This window comes from Heloderma suspectum, chromosome 3 (genome assembly GCF_057233095.1).
Source record: "Heloderma suspectum isolate Gila_16-S chromosome 3, 16-S_ref, whole genome shotgun sequence".
Lineage (NCBI taxonomy): Eukaryota > Metazoa > Chordata > Lepidosauria > Squamata > Helodermatidae > Heloderma > Heloderma suspectum.
Window position 1 is genome coordinate 139,276,972 of NC_139460.1, and position 20,091 is coordinate 139,297,062.

At 43.4% G+C, this 20,091-nt stretch overlaps 1 protein-coding gene across 5 annotated transcripts in view; it reads right to left on the bottom strand.

Moving 5' to 3' along the window:
* CLYBL (citramalyl-CoA lyase) overlaps window positions 1-19,384 on the bottom strand; it is a 344,460-nt gene extending 325,076 nt beyond the window's left edge. For 4 of the 5 annotated variants that reach the window (XM_084844690.1, XM_084844691.1, XM_084844689.1 and 1 more), the window contains exon 1: window positions 19,282-19,384. In XM_084844690.1, coding sequence (XP_084700816.1) covers window positions 19,282-19,364 — 83 coding nt within the window. In that variant the 5' untranslated portion in view covers window positions 19,365-19,384. Of the gene's footprint in view, window positions 1-18,996 lie in introns of all 5 variants that reach the window. The other variant, XM_084844693.1, reaches the window with a different exon arrangement.
* Window positions 19,385-20,091: the final 707 nt, after the last annotated feature.

Genomic DNA, 20,091 nt, shown 5'->3' on the forward strand with positions numbered 1-20,091 from the left:
TTTAAAACCCATAAACCACATTTTCAGTGTTGATAATCTAGGCCTGTAACCTCCATTATAAGCTGGGAACCTTGCAGGGTGTAGAATTTAAATTTACAAGCCTGTTTTGCTTTCCTGCAGGCGCTTTGAGCTTGTAAATGGCACCTTTCAGTGTCCCAAAGAAGGAAGGGTGGCTAGTCCCAAATTCTCATGTTGCCTAATGGTCTCACATAAAACAAGGTCCACAGAATTTTTATTGCCATCCCAGGACAAACTCGCAGGTGAAGAACCACAAGGGAAAGGATGTCTTGAGCTTTATCCCTCTGAGCTTTCCAGGTGCAGGGAATTATCCCACCCTTTTCTTGAACAATTAATAGAGCTCTCAGAATGAAGTCTGTAGCCCAAAAGTTACAGCAGTGGGAAGTAAATCAGATGGAGAAAGTATCTGAGGCAGGTGGGAGATCAAGATGTGCTGCCTTCCAAGCAAACAAAGCTACAGAATTTTTCAGCACAAAAGTACATAAAGTGACTTCCCTTTTCTTTCGAAGTCCACATGCACAAGCCACAAAGAACAACACAGTTTTCAGTACCCACAGGAATTGCATGTAGTTCACAAACTAATTGATATAGGTGCACTGTATATCAAAAGTAATATTCATAACTTTGCAGAGGACAAAAATATATTGTAGACTGCATTTCAGCTGCACTCTTCAAACAACATCGTTTAGACTCAAAGTCTCATCTAATTTACAATATTTTTGGAGTAAATAGTTTGTGGACAGCAGTCTTTGAATGCTACAAATTACTTCCAAATTTAATGACGCATGACATGCCAAAAACAGTGCTAATGAGCTTTGTGGTTTTGCTTTTAAAAAAAAGCAACTAGAGACGGGCAAATGAAAGGAGAAGCCAGTAAAATGTAAGTAAAATTGCTAATTTGATTCATGCACAGTTTCAGCTTGGCTGTGGGTGTGCCAAACAGCACTTGCATCTTTCCCCATCAGGAAATGGAATTAAATGTTTTTAAAATATTTTACTACAGAGCTTCATTTTCCTTCAATTAGAGGGCAAAACAAAATCCTACTGATTCAGGCACTTCAAATAAATTAGTGCCTTTCCCTGATCCTCTCACGTATTGAGGTATGAGACAAAGGCATTAACAGGAAATGCGTGTTCTCCAGTCAGTCTCATTAGCTGGCTCTGCCACACACACATCCTTACACATATGTTTTAAATGCTTTGTCCCCTCCCCACCCACCAAAACAAAAATCACACACACAAAAAACCAAGTGTAAATTGCTATAGAGTGCCAGTGCCATCTCCCTCGCAGAAAATGCAACACTGGCCCTCTGAGCCCAAAGAACTGCACAAATATTTCTTGTTGCAATGCTGTAGTGCCAGCACTTTGCTATCATCTTTGCATATCTATTGCTTGCCCAGACTGAAAATGCATTTATTCACCTAATATTATGCAAATTGTCAAATAAAGTGACAGCTGACAGTTTACCTTGCACCTTACCATAGGAACAAGATGGTTCCTGTCATTTTCCAGTGGCAGTGGGCATTATGTAAAATAATGCCTCTGTGGTAAATGAAAAATAATAAGAGTGGCTCTACATATCTCACCTTTCCACTCAAATTAGTGCTCAAGGCAGCTATTTTTAAGGGACCACTCCCTGGTTGAGAGTTCTGGTTATATTAGCTGTATGTGTATTGCAATTAGCTAAGCATTTGTTAGGCTACCTGGAAGTAAGCTATCTTGTAATTTGGCATTTTTGTTTTATATTTTGGTGGTCTGTAGGTAAAATGACTCTTACTTTACCATGTTTGTTGTGTGAAAGCTATACATTACAACCTTGATTACCAATTTCTCAAGGAGACCACAGACTGTCCTTAGCTACATTCTACTTGTTAGAATTTGCACATACACACACAGCAGCAGCACTGAAGTGTCTAACTGGCAACCAATGATCCATCTACCTCTGCTTCCTGCCTTTCAACCAGCCAGCAAAGTTCTTAGAAAGATTCACAAGCAGAATATACTGGAAATGACGACCTCCTGTGGTGAGTCTGTGGCATTTGAGAGTCAGAGGAACACTGTCTCTGAAAATAGAGACTATTGCTTTCAGTAATTATCACTAGTAGCCATCAGCTACAGATAACTGTTGAGGCCATCCTGGAGCAGCAAGAAGGTGATATGCAAGAAAAGTTAACCTTTCAAGTATTTTATTTTCCTGTTCCAGTGTAGAAAGAAAGAGAGAGAGAGAACCATCTCAGCAACCACATTCTAGTTTTCACTGCTAGACAGCTGTGAACACAGCTGAAGATCACACTTACTTTCAAGTTCCTCTTCCCTGTCTCTGACTCTCTCAATTTCCTTCAGGTATTCCATATTCAGGGTGGTTAGCTTTCACTTAAAATGTGGGCCAACTCTAATCAGGTGCTATGTGCAATTTAAGCCCTCTGTTTGATAGGTTACTCTCGTCTTACCTCAGTAGACATTGCTGATTTGTACCAGCAGAACTGATACAATCCGATCCTTTGTCTGTTAATCTTCTCAGTAATCAATGACCAAATCCAGTAAGTTTCTTTATCCATACCACCTAGTTATCCTATTTTATGGCTCATTCCAATTTCTAGTTAATCAAATATGCCTGATGTCTGCTGGGCTATTGGGATAAACAAAGCCGACTGTAAGAAAACAGCTATAATGTAGTGGATAACAAACAACACATAGCTGCTTCCTATTAACTAAAAAGACAAGCACTCCCATCTTGGAGATATGCACAGCTGCAACAGCACAAAGAGGTCTGGTTCAAATGCCCATATCTTAGCATAATAAGCAGAGGACCTGAGGGAAAGGCAGGAGACATGCGAGCTGAGGTGTGGTGGAGCTTCCTGCCAAATGCCTTCAACTCTAGAATATTCCAAACAAGGCACTGCACAGGCACAGAACTCATGTGTTGCACAGAGACCACAAGGAGGAACCATAGTTTCCTGCTTTGGATATAATGGGAAACTATGTTTAACTGGAGATTTCCAGGGCTAATTGTGGCATACCAGGAAGGGAAGGGGCGGTATGCGAATGGAGGGTGCAGATAAAAAGCTTGTGGGTATCTCAGCTTAATAAGCCAATATATGTTTGTCCAAACCAGTGTAGCACATGCTGATGTAGGTACTGCAGCATTTTGCAAGAGTCAAGCGGAGCAGGTTTTCACATTGCTGCATCAGCTGAAATCCCATTCTAATATCAAACATAATAGGCAGCAGCTTCACACACTACCCATCAGCTTCAAATAGAAGATACACAAATGACTCAAAGAGAGATGCATGAATGCTAGATGTGCATCTAGTTCATACATATTTGACAGGAAAGATGTGCACATGGATACTTCATATGTTATCCAGAAGACATAAAAGAGGATGTACAAGTTCTGAATCAGCCTTCGGTATGTTGATTTACACTAACATAATGAAAAGTCCCTATGCCATCTTGTCATACCCTGTGATCATTTGCATGGCAGTTTGTTGACACTGTCACATCACAGCCAGAGGCAGTGGTTATTCCTGACACAGCAACACTGACTCACACATTGACCTGGTTTGCACATAATGACAACCCAGAGTATGGGTTGAATACTGGTTAAGTATGGTTTGTTTTTGAATTGTGTGTTGTTGTTACATGTGAACCCTGCACTATGGTTTAACTATGGGTTGTTAACTACAGACAACCCAGAGTTCACAATCCATCAACAAACCATGGGTTCACTTCCTGGGCTGTTCATGGTTAACAACCCATAGTCTGGATTGTCATTACGTGTGAACCAGGCCTATATCTATTATGTGTGTGACATCCTAAATCTCCTCATGAACATATGGTGGCCACTATTCTCTATTCTGGCCGCTTTGCTGCTGCAACAACCCATAAGATCAAGTCTTAAAGTTAGCAATGGGAATTAATAACAACAATGCTGATAACTTCACTTTGTAATCAATTCTTTTTACATGCCCTTCTCATTAGGTTGTACTTTCTTTTTTAAAGTTGACATTTTGAGGAGTACAGAATCTTTAAAAAACCTGCTAATATTACTATGTCCACACTAGACGAAAGCAATAATTACACTCTTGTGCAGCAAACCAAGTGTAGCTACAACCTAGCATAACAGCTTGTTAGTGTCAACCATATATCAGGTCCTTATTTTCAAGGCTTTGGAATGACATCTGCCTTGAATTATATCCAGCTGGGATCATGTTTCAATGACCAATATGGACAGATTACTGGAACTTTAAAACCTTGCCCTCTTTGTAATTGATGTTTAAAGTGTTTGAAGTTTCTCATTAAGTCCATTTTACAAATTAGGTGCAGATGTATAAAGCTAAATGTACAGTACTAGGGGAAATTAGGTCACCTGAAAGCTCAATATAAAATGTCTCTGTTAACTGTTTAACTACAATGAGTACATTAAATTTTGGAAAATGGACTTGGCGTGTCCCAAATTCTTCAGAGTTTCATCACTTCCTTTTCATTGTGGAAGAGACTTCACAATGGCTAGCCATTTTGTAATGTCAGTAAAATAAAGAAATCAAAAGACATTTAGCTGTATAATGTCCAACTGAGCTGTCCTTTCATTATAGTATAACCAGTTCATCTAGAAATGGAAACAGGAAGGAAAACTTCAAAAGTCTTTCCAGTACCATTATAACAAGTAATTCAGACTTAGACCAGACTAAGTAGAAAAAGTGTTATCTTACCTTTATCTGACAAAGAGTTTCCTAGGTTCTATTATCCTGTGCCAACTTTGTCTGGGGTCAGAATATCAGTACATAGCATGGTTCATAGGATTCTACAATAAATCTTGCATAGGGCACCTTTGTCTGTGGTTGGTCAGAACGTATCCATGACACAGATGGTGTGTGTGTGTGTGTGTAGTACACAAACTCTAATTTACCCCAAAATAGCAGGCAATAATGGGAAAATTAGAATACAATGCTACTGAACTGAGGGGTGCAGGAGCCACTAAAAGAAAGAATTCCAGGTGTAAATTAGTCAAAATCAAATAAAGATGGAACAGAATGCCTGTTTACTGGAATCATCATAAGAAGAGCAAGAAGCACAAGCCTGACTTGCAGTGGAACAGTTTTTAGTGGCTCAGATAACAGGAAAACCTCCTACTAAGGAAAAATGCTAAATTAATTTTTCTGAAGTGTAAAGACATTAATAGTACAATAGTATATCAGCATTATACCATTTTAAGCATGATGTCTTCTCCCAGAAAAATCTTGGGAACTTTGGTGAAGGTGCTGAGAATTAGAGTTCACTGGCCCTCCCCTGTTCCTGCCTTCCAACTACAGTGAATTGCTGTAGGGTTCACAGGATCAAGGGGGCAAAAGAACCCATCATCGTTTTTTTCCCCACCCCCACCGGTCATGCAAGCACAATTTACATAATCACCCACGATGCAGCATGAGTTGCTGTGTCATCCAAATGCGGCACAGGGGGGATGGCTTCATATCCACCCTACAATCCATGACTTGCAGTTGGGGTTGCAGGGTAGATATGATGCCGCGCTGCGCACCAGATTGGACAACATGGCAACCTGCGCTGCATCATGGGTAACTATGTAAATAGTGATCGCGCAACCAGCTCGCGCAGGGGTGGGGAAAGAACCAATTATGGGTTCTTTTGCCCCAGAGATCATGCGAACCCAACAGCTGCTATTAACAGCGAATCACCGTTAAAGCTGTTTTAAGACTGTGGTACAGATTTGTACGAAGAAGAGACTGTCTTCTGGACTAAGAATGATTGAGACGCAGAAAACCTTGTCAGATCTAACAACCTTACGAGCCAACTCTACAGTCTCGAGTGTCAGGTACTCCAAATCTGCACATGTGACACTACACGCTACATGGGCATTGTGCTCATTGTGCTGGCCCAAACAACGTATCACGGACTAGCAGAATCAGATGGCATGGCACAACCTGAAATTAGCATTACTCAGAAGCCCCCACCCCATTACTTCCTACCATTCTGGAATAATGCTACTTTCCCTCTACCCATTTCCAATGTAGCTCTACATCACAAAATCAGCCTAAATGCTTCCAGCACTCAGTGAAGACTGTAAAAACAGTCAGATTTCTGTCTTTTTAAATGTCCAAATCAGAGCAGGTTCTCAGGAATATAGTAGTCTGGAAAAATGTCACTAGGGATCAAGTTCAAAATATGAAAAATTACTTGTTGCTTTTAAACATTATTTTAAAGACAATATCTAATATTTTCTAATATTGCCATGGTACCAACAGTGTAGTAAACAATCGTGGACGCAACACAATGCCATTATCATCTCTCTCTGTTGCATAATAATGAAATTAATGCGAAGTAAATGTAAATAATACAATATAGCAATATATTCAAAAGCACTTTACAAGGGCAAAGGGAGAACCAGCATTAGAGGCTAAAATTTTCAAAGTGCACCACAAGCAAGAGCTGTTAATCTTAAAGATCAACTTTTAGCAAATGTATAATACAAGGCTTCAATTGGTCATAAAATAAATCCAAGGGGAAAAGAGATGCCTCAGCTTCATAGAGAACTTAAAAAACATTTATTATAACTGCCGATGTTTTCCTAAATGCCATTGGATGTTCATGCTTTAGTTATTTGTTCAAGATTTGTGTTTGCTAAAATGTTGCAAAACAGGAAGAATTTTTTTTTTTCTGATTAACAAAGAATGTGTGTTAATATTTCAGCCTTCATTGCATTAGCACCCTCCAGTGTCCAATTTATGAAAGCACAGCACTGGTGTCAACTTTTCATTTGCAGTAACTGTGGCTTCCTGGTCATTTGGGAGGTAAGAGACTACGGACATCAAAGGGATTCCCTTGCTCTATCAACTAATTGGCATAAGCCACTTGTAGCACTAATGGTAAGGAGAGGCCAATCTAAAACTGAAATCTATGCTTTTGAACCCCAGTTACAGCTTTGCCCACAGTGCCACCACTTATACAACCAAAAGGTGGAGTTTGTCAACAAACCAACCTACCTCCAGCTGCAGAGTCCAACCCAACATACAAACAGCTCTGTAAAAGGGCTATATATGCCAAGATATTACTGTATCACACAGCACCCAGGAATGCTACGACTCTGCTCTAATTCATGCAATGAGAAACTACGAATGCTTACTCAGAAGTAAGGCCCACTGCATTCAGCGGCTTGGATCCTAAGTAGACAAGTTCACTGAAGGAATGTTTCCTTCCCCCCCCCCATTCCTCGCTGCACCCATTTGCCGCCATCGAAAAGCCTCTCAGGAGGGCCATAGGGGCCTGCCTTGTTGTGGCGAAGGGGCTTGCATAAGCTATGCCGTGCAGGGCCACCCAAGACGGACAGGTCATGGTGGAGAATTCTGACAAAATGTGGTCCACTGGAGAAGGAAATGGCAACCCACTCCAGTATTCTTGCCAAGAAAACCCCATGGAACGTATCACAAGGCTAAAAGAGATGACGCTGGAAGATGAGCCCCTCAGGTCAGAAGGTGTCCAATATACTACTGGGGAAGAGCACAGGGTATTTCCAAGTAGCGCCAGAAAGAGTGAAGCGGCTGGGCCAAAGCCAAAAGAACACTCAGCTGTGGATGTGTCTGGTGGTGAAAAGAAAATCCGATGCTGTAAAGAACAATACTGTTTAGGAACCTAGAATGTAAGATCAATGAATCAAGGTAAGCTGGAGGTGGTCAAACATGAGATGGCAAGATTGAACATCGACATCTTGGGAATCAGCAAACTAAAATGGACAAACATGGGTGAATTTAATTCAGGTGACCATTATATCTACTACTGTGGACAAGAATCCCTTAGAAGAAATGGAGTAGCACTCATTGTCAAAAAAGGGGTGGGAAAAGCAGTACTGGGGTACAATCTCAAAAACGATAGAATGATCTCAGTATGAATCCAAGGCAAATCATTCAACATTACAGTAATTCAAGTCTATGCCCCAACCACTGAGGCTGAAGAAGCTGAGGTTGATCGGTTCTATGAAGACCTACAACACCTTCTCGAACTAACACCAAAAAAAGATGTCCTTTTCATCATAGGGGATTGGAATGCCAAAGTAGGAAGTCAAGAAATCACCGGGATAACAGGCAAGCATGGCCTTAGTGTACAAAATGAAGCAGAACAAAGGCTAATAGAGTTCTGTCAAGAGAACACGCTGCTCATAGCAAACACTATTCCAACAGCACAAGAGGCGTCTCTACACATGGACATCACCAGATGGTCAATATCGAAATCAGATTGATTATGTACTTTGCAGCCAAAGATGGAGAAGCTCTATACAGTCGGTAAAAACAAGACCTGGAGCTGACTGTGGCTCAGATCATGAGCTGCTTCTTGCAAAATTTCGGCTTAAATTGAAGAACGTAGCAAAAACCACTAAACCATTCAGGTGTGACCTAAATCATTTGTTGTTCAGTCGTTCAGTTGTGTCTGACTCTTCGTGACCCCATGGACCATAGCACGCCAGGCCTTCCTGTCCTGCGCTCTCTCCCGGAGCGTGCTTTAGTCCATATTCCTAAATCATATCCCTTATGAATATACAGTGGAGGTGAGGAATAGATTTAAGGGATTAGATCTGATAGACAGAGTGCCTGAGGAACTATGGACGGAGGTCCGTAACATTGTTCAGGAGGCAGCAACGAAATCCATCCCAAAGAAAAAGAAATGCAAGAAAGCAAAGTGGCTGTCTGATGAGGCTTTACAAGTAGCTGAGGAAAGAAGGGAAGCAAAAAGCAAAGGAGAAAGGGGAAGATATATCCAACTGAATGCAGAGTTCCACAGAATAGCAAGGAAGAGACAAGAAGGCCTTCTTAAATGAACAATGCAAAGAAATCGAGGAAAACAACAGAATGGGAAAGACTAGAGATCTTTTCAAGAAAATTGGAGATCTCAAGGGAACGTTCTGTGCAAAGACGGGCATGATAAAGGACAAAGAAGGCAGGGACCTAACAGAAGCAGAGGAGATTAAGAAGAGGTGGAAAGAATACACAGAACTATACAGGAAAGATCTGAATGTCCCTGATAGCCATTATAGTGCGTTCACTGAACTTGAGCTCGAGAGTGAAGTCAAGTGGGCCTTAGGAAGCATTACTAACAACAAAGCTAGCCGAGATGACAGTATTCCAGCTGAGCTATTTAAAATCCTAAAAGTTGATGCTGTTGAAGTGCTGCACTCAATATGCCAACAAATTTGGAGCACTCAACAGTGGCCACAAGACTGGAAAAGGTCAGTTTACATTCCAATTCCAAAGAAGGGCAATGCCAAAGAGTGTTCAAGCTACTGTACAATTGCGCTCATTTCACATGCCAGCAAGGTTATGCTCAAAATCCTACAAGCTAGGCTTCAGCAGTATGTGAACCGAGAACTACCGGAAGTACAACCTGGGTTTCGAAGAAGCAGAGGAACTAGAGATCAAAATGCCAACATTCGCTGGATCATGGAGAAAGCAAGAGAATTCCAGAAAAACGTCTATTTCTGCTTCATTGACTACGCTAAAGCCTTTGATTGTGTGGATCACAACAAACTCTGGCAAATTCTGAAAGAGATGGGAGTACCAGACCACCTTACCTGTCTCCTGAGAAACCTGTATGAGGGTCAAGAAGCAACAGTAAGAACCGGACATGGAACAACCGTTCCAAATTGAGAAAGGAGTACGACAAGGCTGCATATTGTCGCCCTGCTTATTTAACTTATATGCAGGGTACATCATGAGAAATGCCAGGTTGGATGAATCAGAGGTCGGAATTAAGATTGCTGGGAGAATTATCAACAACCTCAGATATGCAGATGATACCACCCTAATGGCAGAAAACGAAGAGGATCTACAGAGCCTCTTGTTGAGGGTGAAAGTGGAGAGTGCAAAAACTGGTTTGAAACTCAACATTAAAAAAAACTAAGATCATGGCATCTGGCCCCATCACTTCCTGGCATCTAGAAGGGGAAGAAATGGAAACAGTGACAGATTTTATTTTCTTGGGCTCCAAGATCACCGCAGACGGTGACTGTAGCCATGAAATTAAAAGACACTTGCTCCTTGGGAGGAAAGCTATGGCAAACCTAGACAGCATAGTAAGAAGCAAAGACATCACCTTGCTGACAACGGTCCGCATAATCAAAGCTATGGTTTTCCCAGTAGTAATGTATGGCTGTGAGAGCTGGACTATAAGGAAGGCTGAGCGCCGAAGAATTGATGCTTTCGAACTGTGGTGCTGGAGAAGACTCTTACGAGTCCCCTGGACTGCAAGGAGGTCCAATCAGTCCATCCTAAAGGAAATCAACCCTGACTGCTCATTGGAAGGACAGATACTGAAACTGAAGCTCAAATATTTTGGCCACCAAATGCAAAGAGAAAACTCACTGGAAAAGTCACTGATGCTGGGAAAGATTGAAGGCAAAAGGAGAAGGGGACGGCAGAGGATGAGATGGCTAGATAGCATCACCCGTGCAATGAATATGAACTTGAGTACACTCTGGGAGAGAGCGGAGGACAGGAAGGCCTGGCGTGCTATGGTCCATGGGGTCATGAAGAGTCAGACACGACTTAACAACTGAACAACAACAAAACAATATAGGATGGGAGCAAGGCATGAGAGTCTGCTGAGGGGGGAGGAGACAGGAAACGTATCTTGGGATTCAAGCCTTTGTAAACCTTTATGGAAGCGTTGCAGAAGAGCAGTACAGAAGTCTTTATTTACAATAAAGATATGATCCCAATTTGGATTGATTTCCTCAGTAAACCTCCGACGTCCCATTCTACATTGTACAGGAGGGGCCCCTTACTCACCAGACAGGCTGGGGGGGCAGAGTTGCAGGTGTCTATAGGAAGGAGCAGAGAACAGGAAACTTTCCTTTGGTGAACTTCCTGGTAAATTAACTTTTCTTAGGATTATGCCCTAGTAACCATGCATGGGATAGCAGCCTTAATTAAACTCCCCCCTCCCCACTGCCAGTTCCTCACTACTGCTTCATCCCATGGACTAAAATAGTGTGATGGCGCTATTTATATTTCAAATACAGAAGCTGTAGGTAAAGAACTGGCTGTTGTTGATGATGGTGATGGTGATGATGATGATGATAATAATGCCTTTCATCCTACTGTGAATCCAGTATTTTAAGTGTTTATTTACTTCAACCTCACATTTAAAACATTTGAATCAATTACAAAATCAATATTACAAAAGAGTTTTCTGTCCCAAGCCACTCTTTAAACAAAAGTTTCTCCATTTTACAGCCATGGAATCAGTGTAGTAAAAATGTAACCTAAAAGCCATTGTATGTGTCTTAAGCAGCACGTAGTATTGTAAGAGCTGCGCATGCCTGGAATGAGCAGACAGTAACCCTAAGATAAGGTTGCCAAGCAAACTGCTAGCAACCAATCAAAGTGACACGCTGGCTGAGGAATGCAAGCTAAGTGATAAAACTGTAGCGCGGAGGTTGCCCAGGGTTGACTCTGCTTTGAGCGTGAGCTCCTTTGTCGAACTGTTTGCAAACAATAAAATCGAGTTGGACCCAGCCCGAAGTTGACTCTCCTCTTTGGGGCAAATTGGACTAGCCTCCAGGGGGCGAAACTAGCATTTTGTGCAACAAACTGGCGAGCCAGCCAGGAGTCCCTTGGACCACCCTGGGGTCAAACGACAGAACCGGCAAAGGTGCCTGTGGGGCGCGCCGGACCGCCTTTGAGGTCTGCCACGGCACCAGAGAACGGGGGTCGGGACACCCAGGAGGTTAAAGGCGTGGACTCCATTGATTGAGTCACCCAGGCTGAATGGGTCTGAAGAGACAGCACTAGGGTGTTGGGCAGAGTAAGTACTTGATTTCCCTTCTGTCTTTCTGTTTGAGTTGCCTTCGGAGCGTCTGAGGTTTGTCAGACTCTGTGTAAACGTCTGAGGTTTGTCAGACTCTGTGTAAGTGTCAGAGGTTTGTCAGGCTCCGTGTATGGTTTCAAATAGAGGTAGGCACAATGGGGGCGGGTAGCTCCCGTTTAGAAAGCTCTGCCACTCCCTTGGGATGCATGCTAAAGAACTTTAGCAAAGTCAAGCGTCTGAGGTTTGTCAGACTCCGTGTACTAAGATGTCGAAAGGCAAGCTGGTTACACTCTGTCAATTGGAATGGCCAGCAATTGGAATTAGTTGGCCAGACATAGGATCCTTTGGTGTAAATCTTGTAAATGCTGTATATAAAAATGTGGTGAATAATGGGCAATGGGATCAATTCGCCTATATTGATGGTTGGTTGAATTGGTGCGGAAAGAATCCCCCTTAGTTACAGAAGTGTAAATGTGTTACTGGCAAAGGACCACAGGGGCAAGAGACCCCGGGTGGTGTCTGAATCAAGTAGTAAGAGATAAATTTGCCTCAGGGAAGGTGAGGTTATCAGCATTTGGATGAGTGCCAACCAAAATCCACTGAAGGCGAGAAAAGGTTGAATATAAAGTTCAATATCGTAAAGTCATGATGGTATGCTCCGAGGTGAAGCCCAAAGCCCCTGTTCTCCCTGATTCAAGCCCCACAGAAGGAGCTTGAAGACTGGGAGACCCTGCCCAAGGTGCCCTGAGCTCCCCCCCGGTCTGATTCAGTCTGTTAGGTTGGGAGGAGAGGTTGTTGGGGGAGGGAGGGGGCCCTCCAGAGACAGTTTGTCTGCCACCGTATCCAAGTTTGTTAGAAGAAGCAAAAGCAGTTAAAAAAGTTGCAACTTCTGAAGAAAGAGATTTGTTTGACGACTTAAAGACTGTGGCAAAATCAAGAAACAAAGACAGAGCAAGTTCTTAAAATATCAGGGTCTGTGTAAGCTTATCTCTGTCAGCCTGCTCAGAGCAGAGCCAAGGGGGACTTGCCTAACCCCCCTTCGCCGTGGCTGGTTTAGCCTTAGCAAGCAGAGAGGCTGGAAGGTGTCTGTGAGGACCTGACAAAAGAGTGAGATTTGCAAAAAAAACAAAAAAAGCATCACAGCTGGAAAGCTGAGCAGCACTGCTCTGTTCTTATCTGTGGAGGAATCTAGAAGAGGTGTAAGGTTACACCTTCCCCATTCGAACTGATGAAGAGACACAGAGCTTTTGTTAAAAACATCCCTTCTTTATGGCCCAAAGCCTTCTCTGTTAGAGGCACTCTGCACATGGACTGGAACTTTAGACAGTTAAAGACTTGCCATAAAAAGTACTGTGAGGCTTGTCATAGCCTTAAACTCCCGTTGTTGTAGATTGTGTGTTTGTTTGTGATCAGCTCAGTGTACAGTTTGATTTGTGATTTCAACACTCAGATAAAAAGCTGCATTTGACTGAAAGAACTGGGTATATTTAGCCTTGAGAAGAGAAGACTGAGAGGAGATCTGATAGCACTCTTCAAGTACTTAAAAGGTTGTCCCAGAGAGGAAGGCCAGGATCTCTTCTCAATCATCCCAGAGTGCAGGACACGGAATAATGGGCTCAAGTGACAGGAAGCTGGATTCCAGCTGAACATCAGGAGAAACGTCCTAACTGTTAGAGCAATACGACAATGGAACCAATTACCTGGGGAGGTGGTGGGCTCTCCCACCCTGGAGGCATTCAAGACGAGACTGGACAGCCATCTGTCAGGGATGCTCTGATTTAGATTCCTGCACTGGGCAAGGGGTTGGGCTCGATGGCCTTGTAAGCCCCTTCCAACCCTACTATTCTATGATTTCCAAGGCTTTGATTTCATTTACCCTAATGAAGCATACAGATACAAATTTCTAGAGATTCATAGACTACAAAGGAAACAGCCTTCAAAAACTTCAAAGAGAACCTACGAAAGTTAGTTTCCCTTTAAAAAGGGGGGCAGCAAATTCTCTTAACTTAAGAGGTGAGAGAGAAAGAGTCCCCCATTCTCCCGTGATACTTCTAAGCCCAGCTGTGTTTCTAAAGCCTAAGAAAGTTCCTGCCCCATGTGTTCCAGCTCTTTCTCAAAATCTGAACTGTTCTGACGTTCCATTTGCTCAGAGGCAAACCTGACACTCTGCCAAAACTCATGCAGTGTGGAGTTGCCGATGCAAAAATGGTGGCTTGGAACTCTTTCCATATATCAGAACGCCCTTCCCTTGATGAGCCCTGACCATGCAGTCAGAGGAGCAGTATAATGGTTAGATCTGCTCCACCGTGCCCTACTATACAAAACAAATGTTTTCCAGTCATGGTGTTAGATTTTAATGATATGAAAAAGGTATAAAAGAAGGCAGAAGAAAGTAGCAGACAAAAAGGCTTAAAAAAAAGAAAGCTTATCCCAAATGTGTGTCGTTGAGATTAGTAAGAAGATCTAAGCAAGCGAGTCTCTGTCAAAGCAATGGCAAACAGCCTAACTTGCAGAGAAAACAAAGAGTTAAAACTGGTGCATGGCACAGAGAATTTGAAACATGATTTGCAGAACAGGCAAGCCAAAAGATAAGTGTGCCTGTTACAAGAGGGAGGCTATAGTAGCCATAAAAAGGGGTGAAGCCCCCATATAAAGCTTTAACAAGAATATTACCCACTAGAAGTAGACAATTAAAATAAAAAAGGCTTTTCTTAAATTGAAGCAAGCCTTAATATCACCGCCTGCTTTAGCCTTATCAGACCCCAGATCATGAAGTTTTTAGAGCTATGGTGCACATGAGAGCACATGAAAAGAGTGCCATTTCTGAAAAAAGGAAAAGGCAATGCTGGCAGCCACCATGGGCGGAGATATAAACCACGGCTTGAGAGCACAGAAGCGACCGGGGGGGGGGGGGGCAGAAAAGGGCCGACCGGGGCTCAATAAATGTGCGTATTGTCAAGAGAAGAGACACTAAAAAGATTTTCCAGAGTTGAAAGAGAAGAGAAAAGAAACTCACCCTGAAGGCTGCCAAACGCGGGCAGGATCCTCCGGGGTTGGGGGGGAGTCTAGCTGAAGGGCCACCACCCTACGAACAAACGCTCGGGAGAATCCCAAGGTAAAAGTAAGGGTTGGTGGCAAGGACTGTGAGGCCCTAGTAGATACTGAAGCCACATTTTCTATGATCCGTATGAAGCCCCCCGGCGAGAGAAAGTGGAAAGCATGTAACTATAAAAGGAATTAAAGGGAAAAAAAACAAACTAAATTGCCCATGTGTAAGCCCCTCCTCACGAAGACTGGAAATAACATACTGGAACATGCCTTTGTAGTTTCATCTGCATACCTGGTTGCCCTCTTGGGGCGGGACTTGTTAACAAAACTGCAAGCTAAAATCTTCTTCCGTGATAATCAGATTGTAGTACAGCTGCCAGCAATGCAGGGCTCAAATTATCAAATGGCCCTTCAAGCAATCAAGACTGTGTCAGAGGCCAAAGGGACTGAGATTATAGAGAATGTTGATCCATGTGTGTGGGCAGACAGAACCCCTGCCCGAGCAAATACATAACACCAGTTAAAATCTTCTTTAAAAAGGGAGAGCCCTGTGTGCGTGAGGCAGTATCCTCTGAAGAAAGCCACCTGTGCAGGCTTGAAGCCGCTCATTGAGAAGTTCAAAAATTATGGTTAGCTAATAAAGGGATCATCCCCCTTTAACACCCCGATTTTGGGTGCGCCCGAGGCAGATAGCACCTCCTTCAGGTTAGACCAAGACCTGAGAACAGTGGCTGACTGCCCTTTGTGCCTCAAAAATGATTCAAGGATGTTTGAACCCCCAGCTCAAATGAGAAGTCACCCATGCGCTTACTATCCTTTTCAGAGATTTCAAATTGACTTTTCAGAGTTGCCCCAGACTCATGGCTATCGGTACCTGCTAGTAATGATAAAAGCAATTGACTGCACCGCACAGACAGTAGCCAAGATCCTGTTAAAAAGTAATCCCTAAGCTCTTGTTACCTAAAAAGAATGAATCAAATCAGGGGCCCCATTTTGTTGGACAAGTGACGCAAGTAGTGCCCCAGGCATAACAAACTAACTAGAAGCTACACCCCCCTTGGAAACCTCAATCCACAAGTCAAGCTGAGAAGATGAACCGCACCTTAAAGACAATGCTCACTAAAATTTGTTTAAAAATTAAGTTAAAAGGCCACAGGCCTTGCCAATCACCTTGACTTGAGTACGGTGCACCCCCAAGGGAAGTATTAAATTGACACCTTTTAAACGTTCCATAAGCGCCCACCTCGGATATTACCTATGGCTGATAGCTTAAATATGAATTTAGAAGTAAAAGTTTTAAGATTCAAGGTTATGTTACTGCTTTGCAGTCTGTTTTGTTTTCACAGGTTTGCGACACCGCACCAATCCTGGCCTTTAGATGCTCCAGTGCATAATCTCAATCCCAGCGATTGGGTGCTAATCCAGTCCTAGAAAGATGAACCACCTACCAAGAAGCAGAAGGGTCTGTTTCAGATCCTACTTACCACTCCCATTGCTATGAAAGTCACCAAAGAAAAGAAGTGGATTCATCACACTAAATAAAGGCGTCACCTGCACCAGAGAGGGTCACACCGGAAGCTGACCCACCTGAAGGTCACCGTTAGAATAATGAACCCCTGAAAGGACTCAAGTAGCTCTACAGAAAGAGGGCACTCTCGTTTCAAGAGTTCCTGATGAACGGAACAAAACTGAGTTCCAAAAGTTCAAAAAAAACTGTGTTTTTGTTGTCAACATTCTAGTAGCTAAAACAAAGGCGTCCTAGGCCTCACTTGCTGTTTAGAGAAAACAGTCAATGCCACAGCGATAATAGTTTGCGCCCTTAAGTGCGTAGTCCACCACTGGACCAAAGAAAGTATAAATTTGAGAAAAGCCTTTTGAGGGGGGAATTGTAGTAAAAATGTAACCTAAAAGCCATTGTATGTGTCTTAAGCAGCACATAGTATTGTAAGAGCTGTGCATGCCTGGAATGAGCAGACAGTAACCCTAAGATAAGGTTGCCAAGCAAACTGCTAGCAACCAATCAAAGTGACACGCTGGCTAAGGAATGCAAGCTGAGGTGATAAAACTGTAGCGCGGGGGTCGCCCAGGGTCGACTCTGCTTTTGAGCTTGAGCTCCTTTGTCGAACTGTTTGCAAACAATAAAATCGAGTTGGACCCAGCCTGAAGTTGACTCTCCTCTTTGGGGCAAATTGGACTAGCCTCCAGGGGGCGAAACTAGCATTTTGTGCAACATCAGCACTGCATCATAGTGTGATGATGACCACAAGCATGGTAAGACCTACACATTACAGTTGGGGAGAGAACATGCATCTCGGGGACATTGCTTTTGATGGAATTATGCAGTCAGAGTAAGATATGCACACATCTTAACATTTTTAACCATCGATTAGAACTCTGATTTCACAGTAGGTCCCTTCAGGCACTCAAAACGAACTTATGGAGAAGGGTCACACGTGTTAGCTCTAACTCCAACATCTGCAGCACTATTTTCAACATGAAGGGAATTCTAGGTTCTAGACAAGTTCAGCTAAGCATGCTTAATATGTGATAATACAGGGTTCCTGATGCCCGGAGGCTTCTAAGCAGTATGCTGAATGCACACAGGTCTGGAGCTCCCTTCCACAGGTCTGCTGGGGGTGGGGCCTGCACATGCGGCCCTCTTTTGAATGTATGAAGAGCACTACAGAAGTATGCCTTTAAAAATCCACTTTCCCAACATTTTACGCCACCCCAAATTGGGAAGGTGACAGGTAAATTAAAGGACTTTAAGTCCAGAACTCAGTTAAAGTGGACTGATCAACTAAAGTTTCAGTTGATTAACTGGTGAGCACAATTTTTAGTTGATGGGGCTGCAATTTAAGGGCACACTTGCAACTTTGGAACTGCTATATTACTATAATAGGAAATGAAAAATAAAATATTAAAGATGGTCATTCCTTTTAGCAATAGATGGTACCTTTTTGTTTCTTAAATTTTGGGTTATCCAAAAGAGGACCTATATATGCCATTTTCATGATATGCAAATTTATTTATACAGTCCAAGCTGAAGCATGCTTACTCAGAAGTTGCACTGAGTTCAATAGCTTACTCCCTAGAACATGTGCTTCAGACTACAACATTAATCAATTAATCAATTGAAAGGCTGATGATCAATGAACTAAGGATGCAAGCCTGTGATCATGCTCTGGTAATGGCCCACTTGGATTCCTGCAATGTGATGAACATGGGGCTGCCCTTGAAGACAGTCTGGAAACTATAGTTAATACAGAGTACAGCAGCTAAACTACTAACTGAGACTGGGCATATGGAATCCATCTTGCTGCTCTCAAAACATCTTCAGTGACTCCTGGTCCATTTCCAGGCCCAATTCAATTTGCAGGTTTTAACTTACAGAACCTAAGGGTGCAATCCTATGCATGTTTATTCAAAAAGAAGTCCTACATCTCCCAGCATTCCTCAGCCGGCCATAGTTGGCTGGGGAATGCTGGGAGTTCTAGGACTTTTTTTCTGTCTAAACACGCATAAGATTGTTCCTTAAATGGGTTAAGACCAGGATACATCAAAGTCTACCTCTCTCCACACAAACCTGCCCGAGTATTAAGATCCTCATCAAAGGTCCTTCTACAAGTCTGCAACATCTGAGGCGAAGGGTGATTTGGGATAGGGTCTTTTCTGTTGTGGCATCTTGCTTTTATGATTCCCTTGACAAGGAAGCTCACCGGGCACTGTCTCGGTTATCTTTTTGGTGCCAGGTAAAGGCTTTTTTAAAATTCACCCAGGGTTTTTAGGGCATTTAGTTCAACTGATAAGTTCATGTGTTTTGTTCAAATGCTGTTCTGTCACCATCCTTTTTTCTGTTGTATTGTATTAATATTTATTACTACGGGATTGCTTTGGAAAGTTATAATCCTGAAAAGCTGTATGTAAACGCTCAAAAGTAAACACATACAGAATAAATCCTGTTGATTTAATACTTTGGAACAAGTCCCACTGAATTGGCTGGGACTCAGTCCAAGCAACTCCTGCCTAGGGCCAGGCAAGGAGGGTGTGGCCGCGCTGGGACTTACTGCCGAGTAAACCTGGATAGGTTCGGCCCATTCTTTGATCGGCTAACAAACCTCGTTTTTAAGGAACAGCTACTCTCTAGTCAGTGACCTTCGGCGTGCGCCCGTTCAGGAGTGCCAGAGGTGTGCAGCCTTATCTAAAGGGCATTTCTGCACCCTACGCCATGTGGTCATGCCAGCCTGGTTACCACGGGGAGCCGGGCGGACGGCTCCCGGAACACCGCTGTTAGGAAAGGCAAATGGCGGAGAGGGAAAGCAAGAGATCTCTTCCAGCTCCCCAGTTTCGGGGCGGGAGTGGGGGGAGTGAAGCGCGCGCCTCCTTTCGTCGCCGTCACTCACAATCTCCGCCTGTTCAGGCCCGAACCGGCCACCAGGAGACGCCGTAGCCCCGATACGGCAGCCGTCGTCATCGTCGCCATCATCGCAGCCCTTCACGTCGTCCTGGCCCCGCCCACGTCGCGCCCTATTGGTCGGAAAGTTTGGCGGGGGAGAGCCGCTTCCATCGCCTCCCGCTCCCGCCTCGGGGTCACGCCCGCCGGCGCGAGCCAAGCGGTCGCCTCCCCCCCCCCCCCCGGCTCTACCTCTGCTTTCGAGAAAAATACGCACGGCGGCTGACAGCAAAAGTGAAACAGTACACGAGAATAAAATCAGTAATATCGAGAAAACTAATAGCTAAACGATCTAAAAAAGGATTAAGGCCTCCATCTTGTCATGGAGTAATGCACCCCTTGCTTCTGAGTAAACTAGTTACGTAGGATTGCGCTGCAAAAGACTGTAAGGAAGCAGCGGTATAATACAACCTGCTGTGTGAACTGGTATGCCTGTTTACTCCGTTGTAAGATCCGCTGTATTCATTGAAGCTTGCTCCCAGGAGTAACGGCTACTGCACATTATGGATCTTGTAAACTGTGAACGGGACGGGGTAAAACGAGGATAAATGAAATCAAAAAGGGATCCTCATGATTTCATACGACTTTTTAAGGGGAGACCAACAACACCATCATATGACAGAGCACATCTTCCTCCGCCAACTGAACCAGAAAAATAACGGATGCGCCACTCATGGGTGCAGCCACGGTGCAAAAACGGATCCTTGGCAGGGATCCTCTTGATTTCATAGGGTTTTTACAGAGCAAATCCCCCAAACCA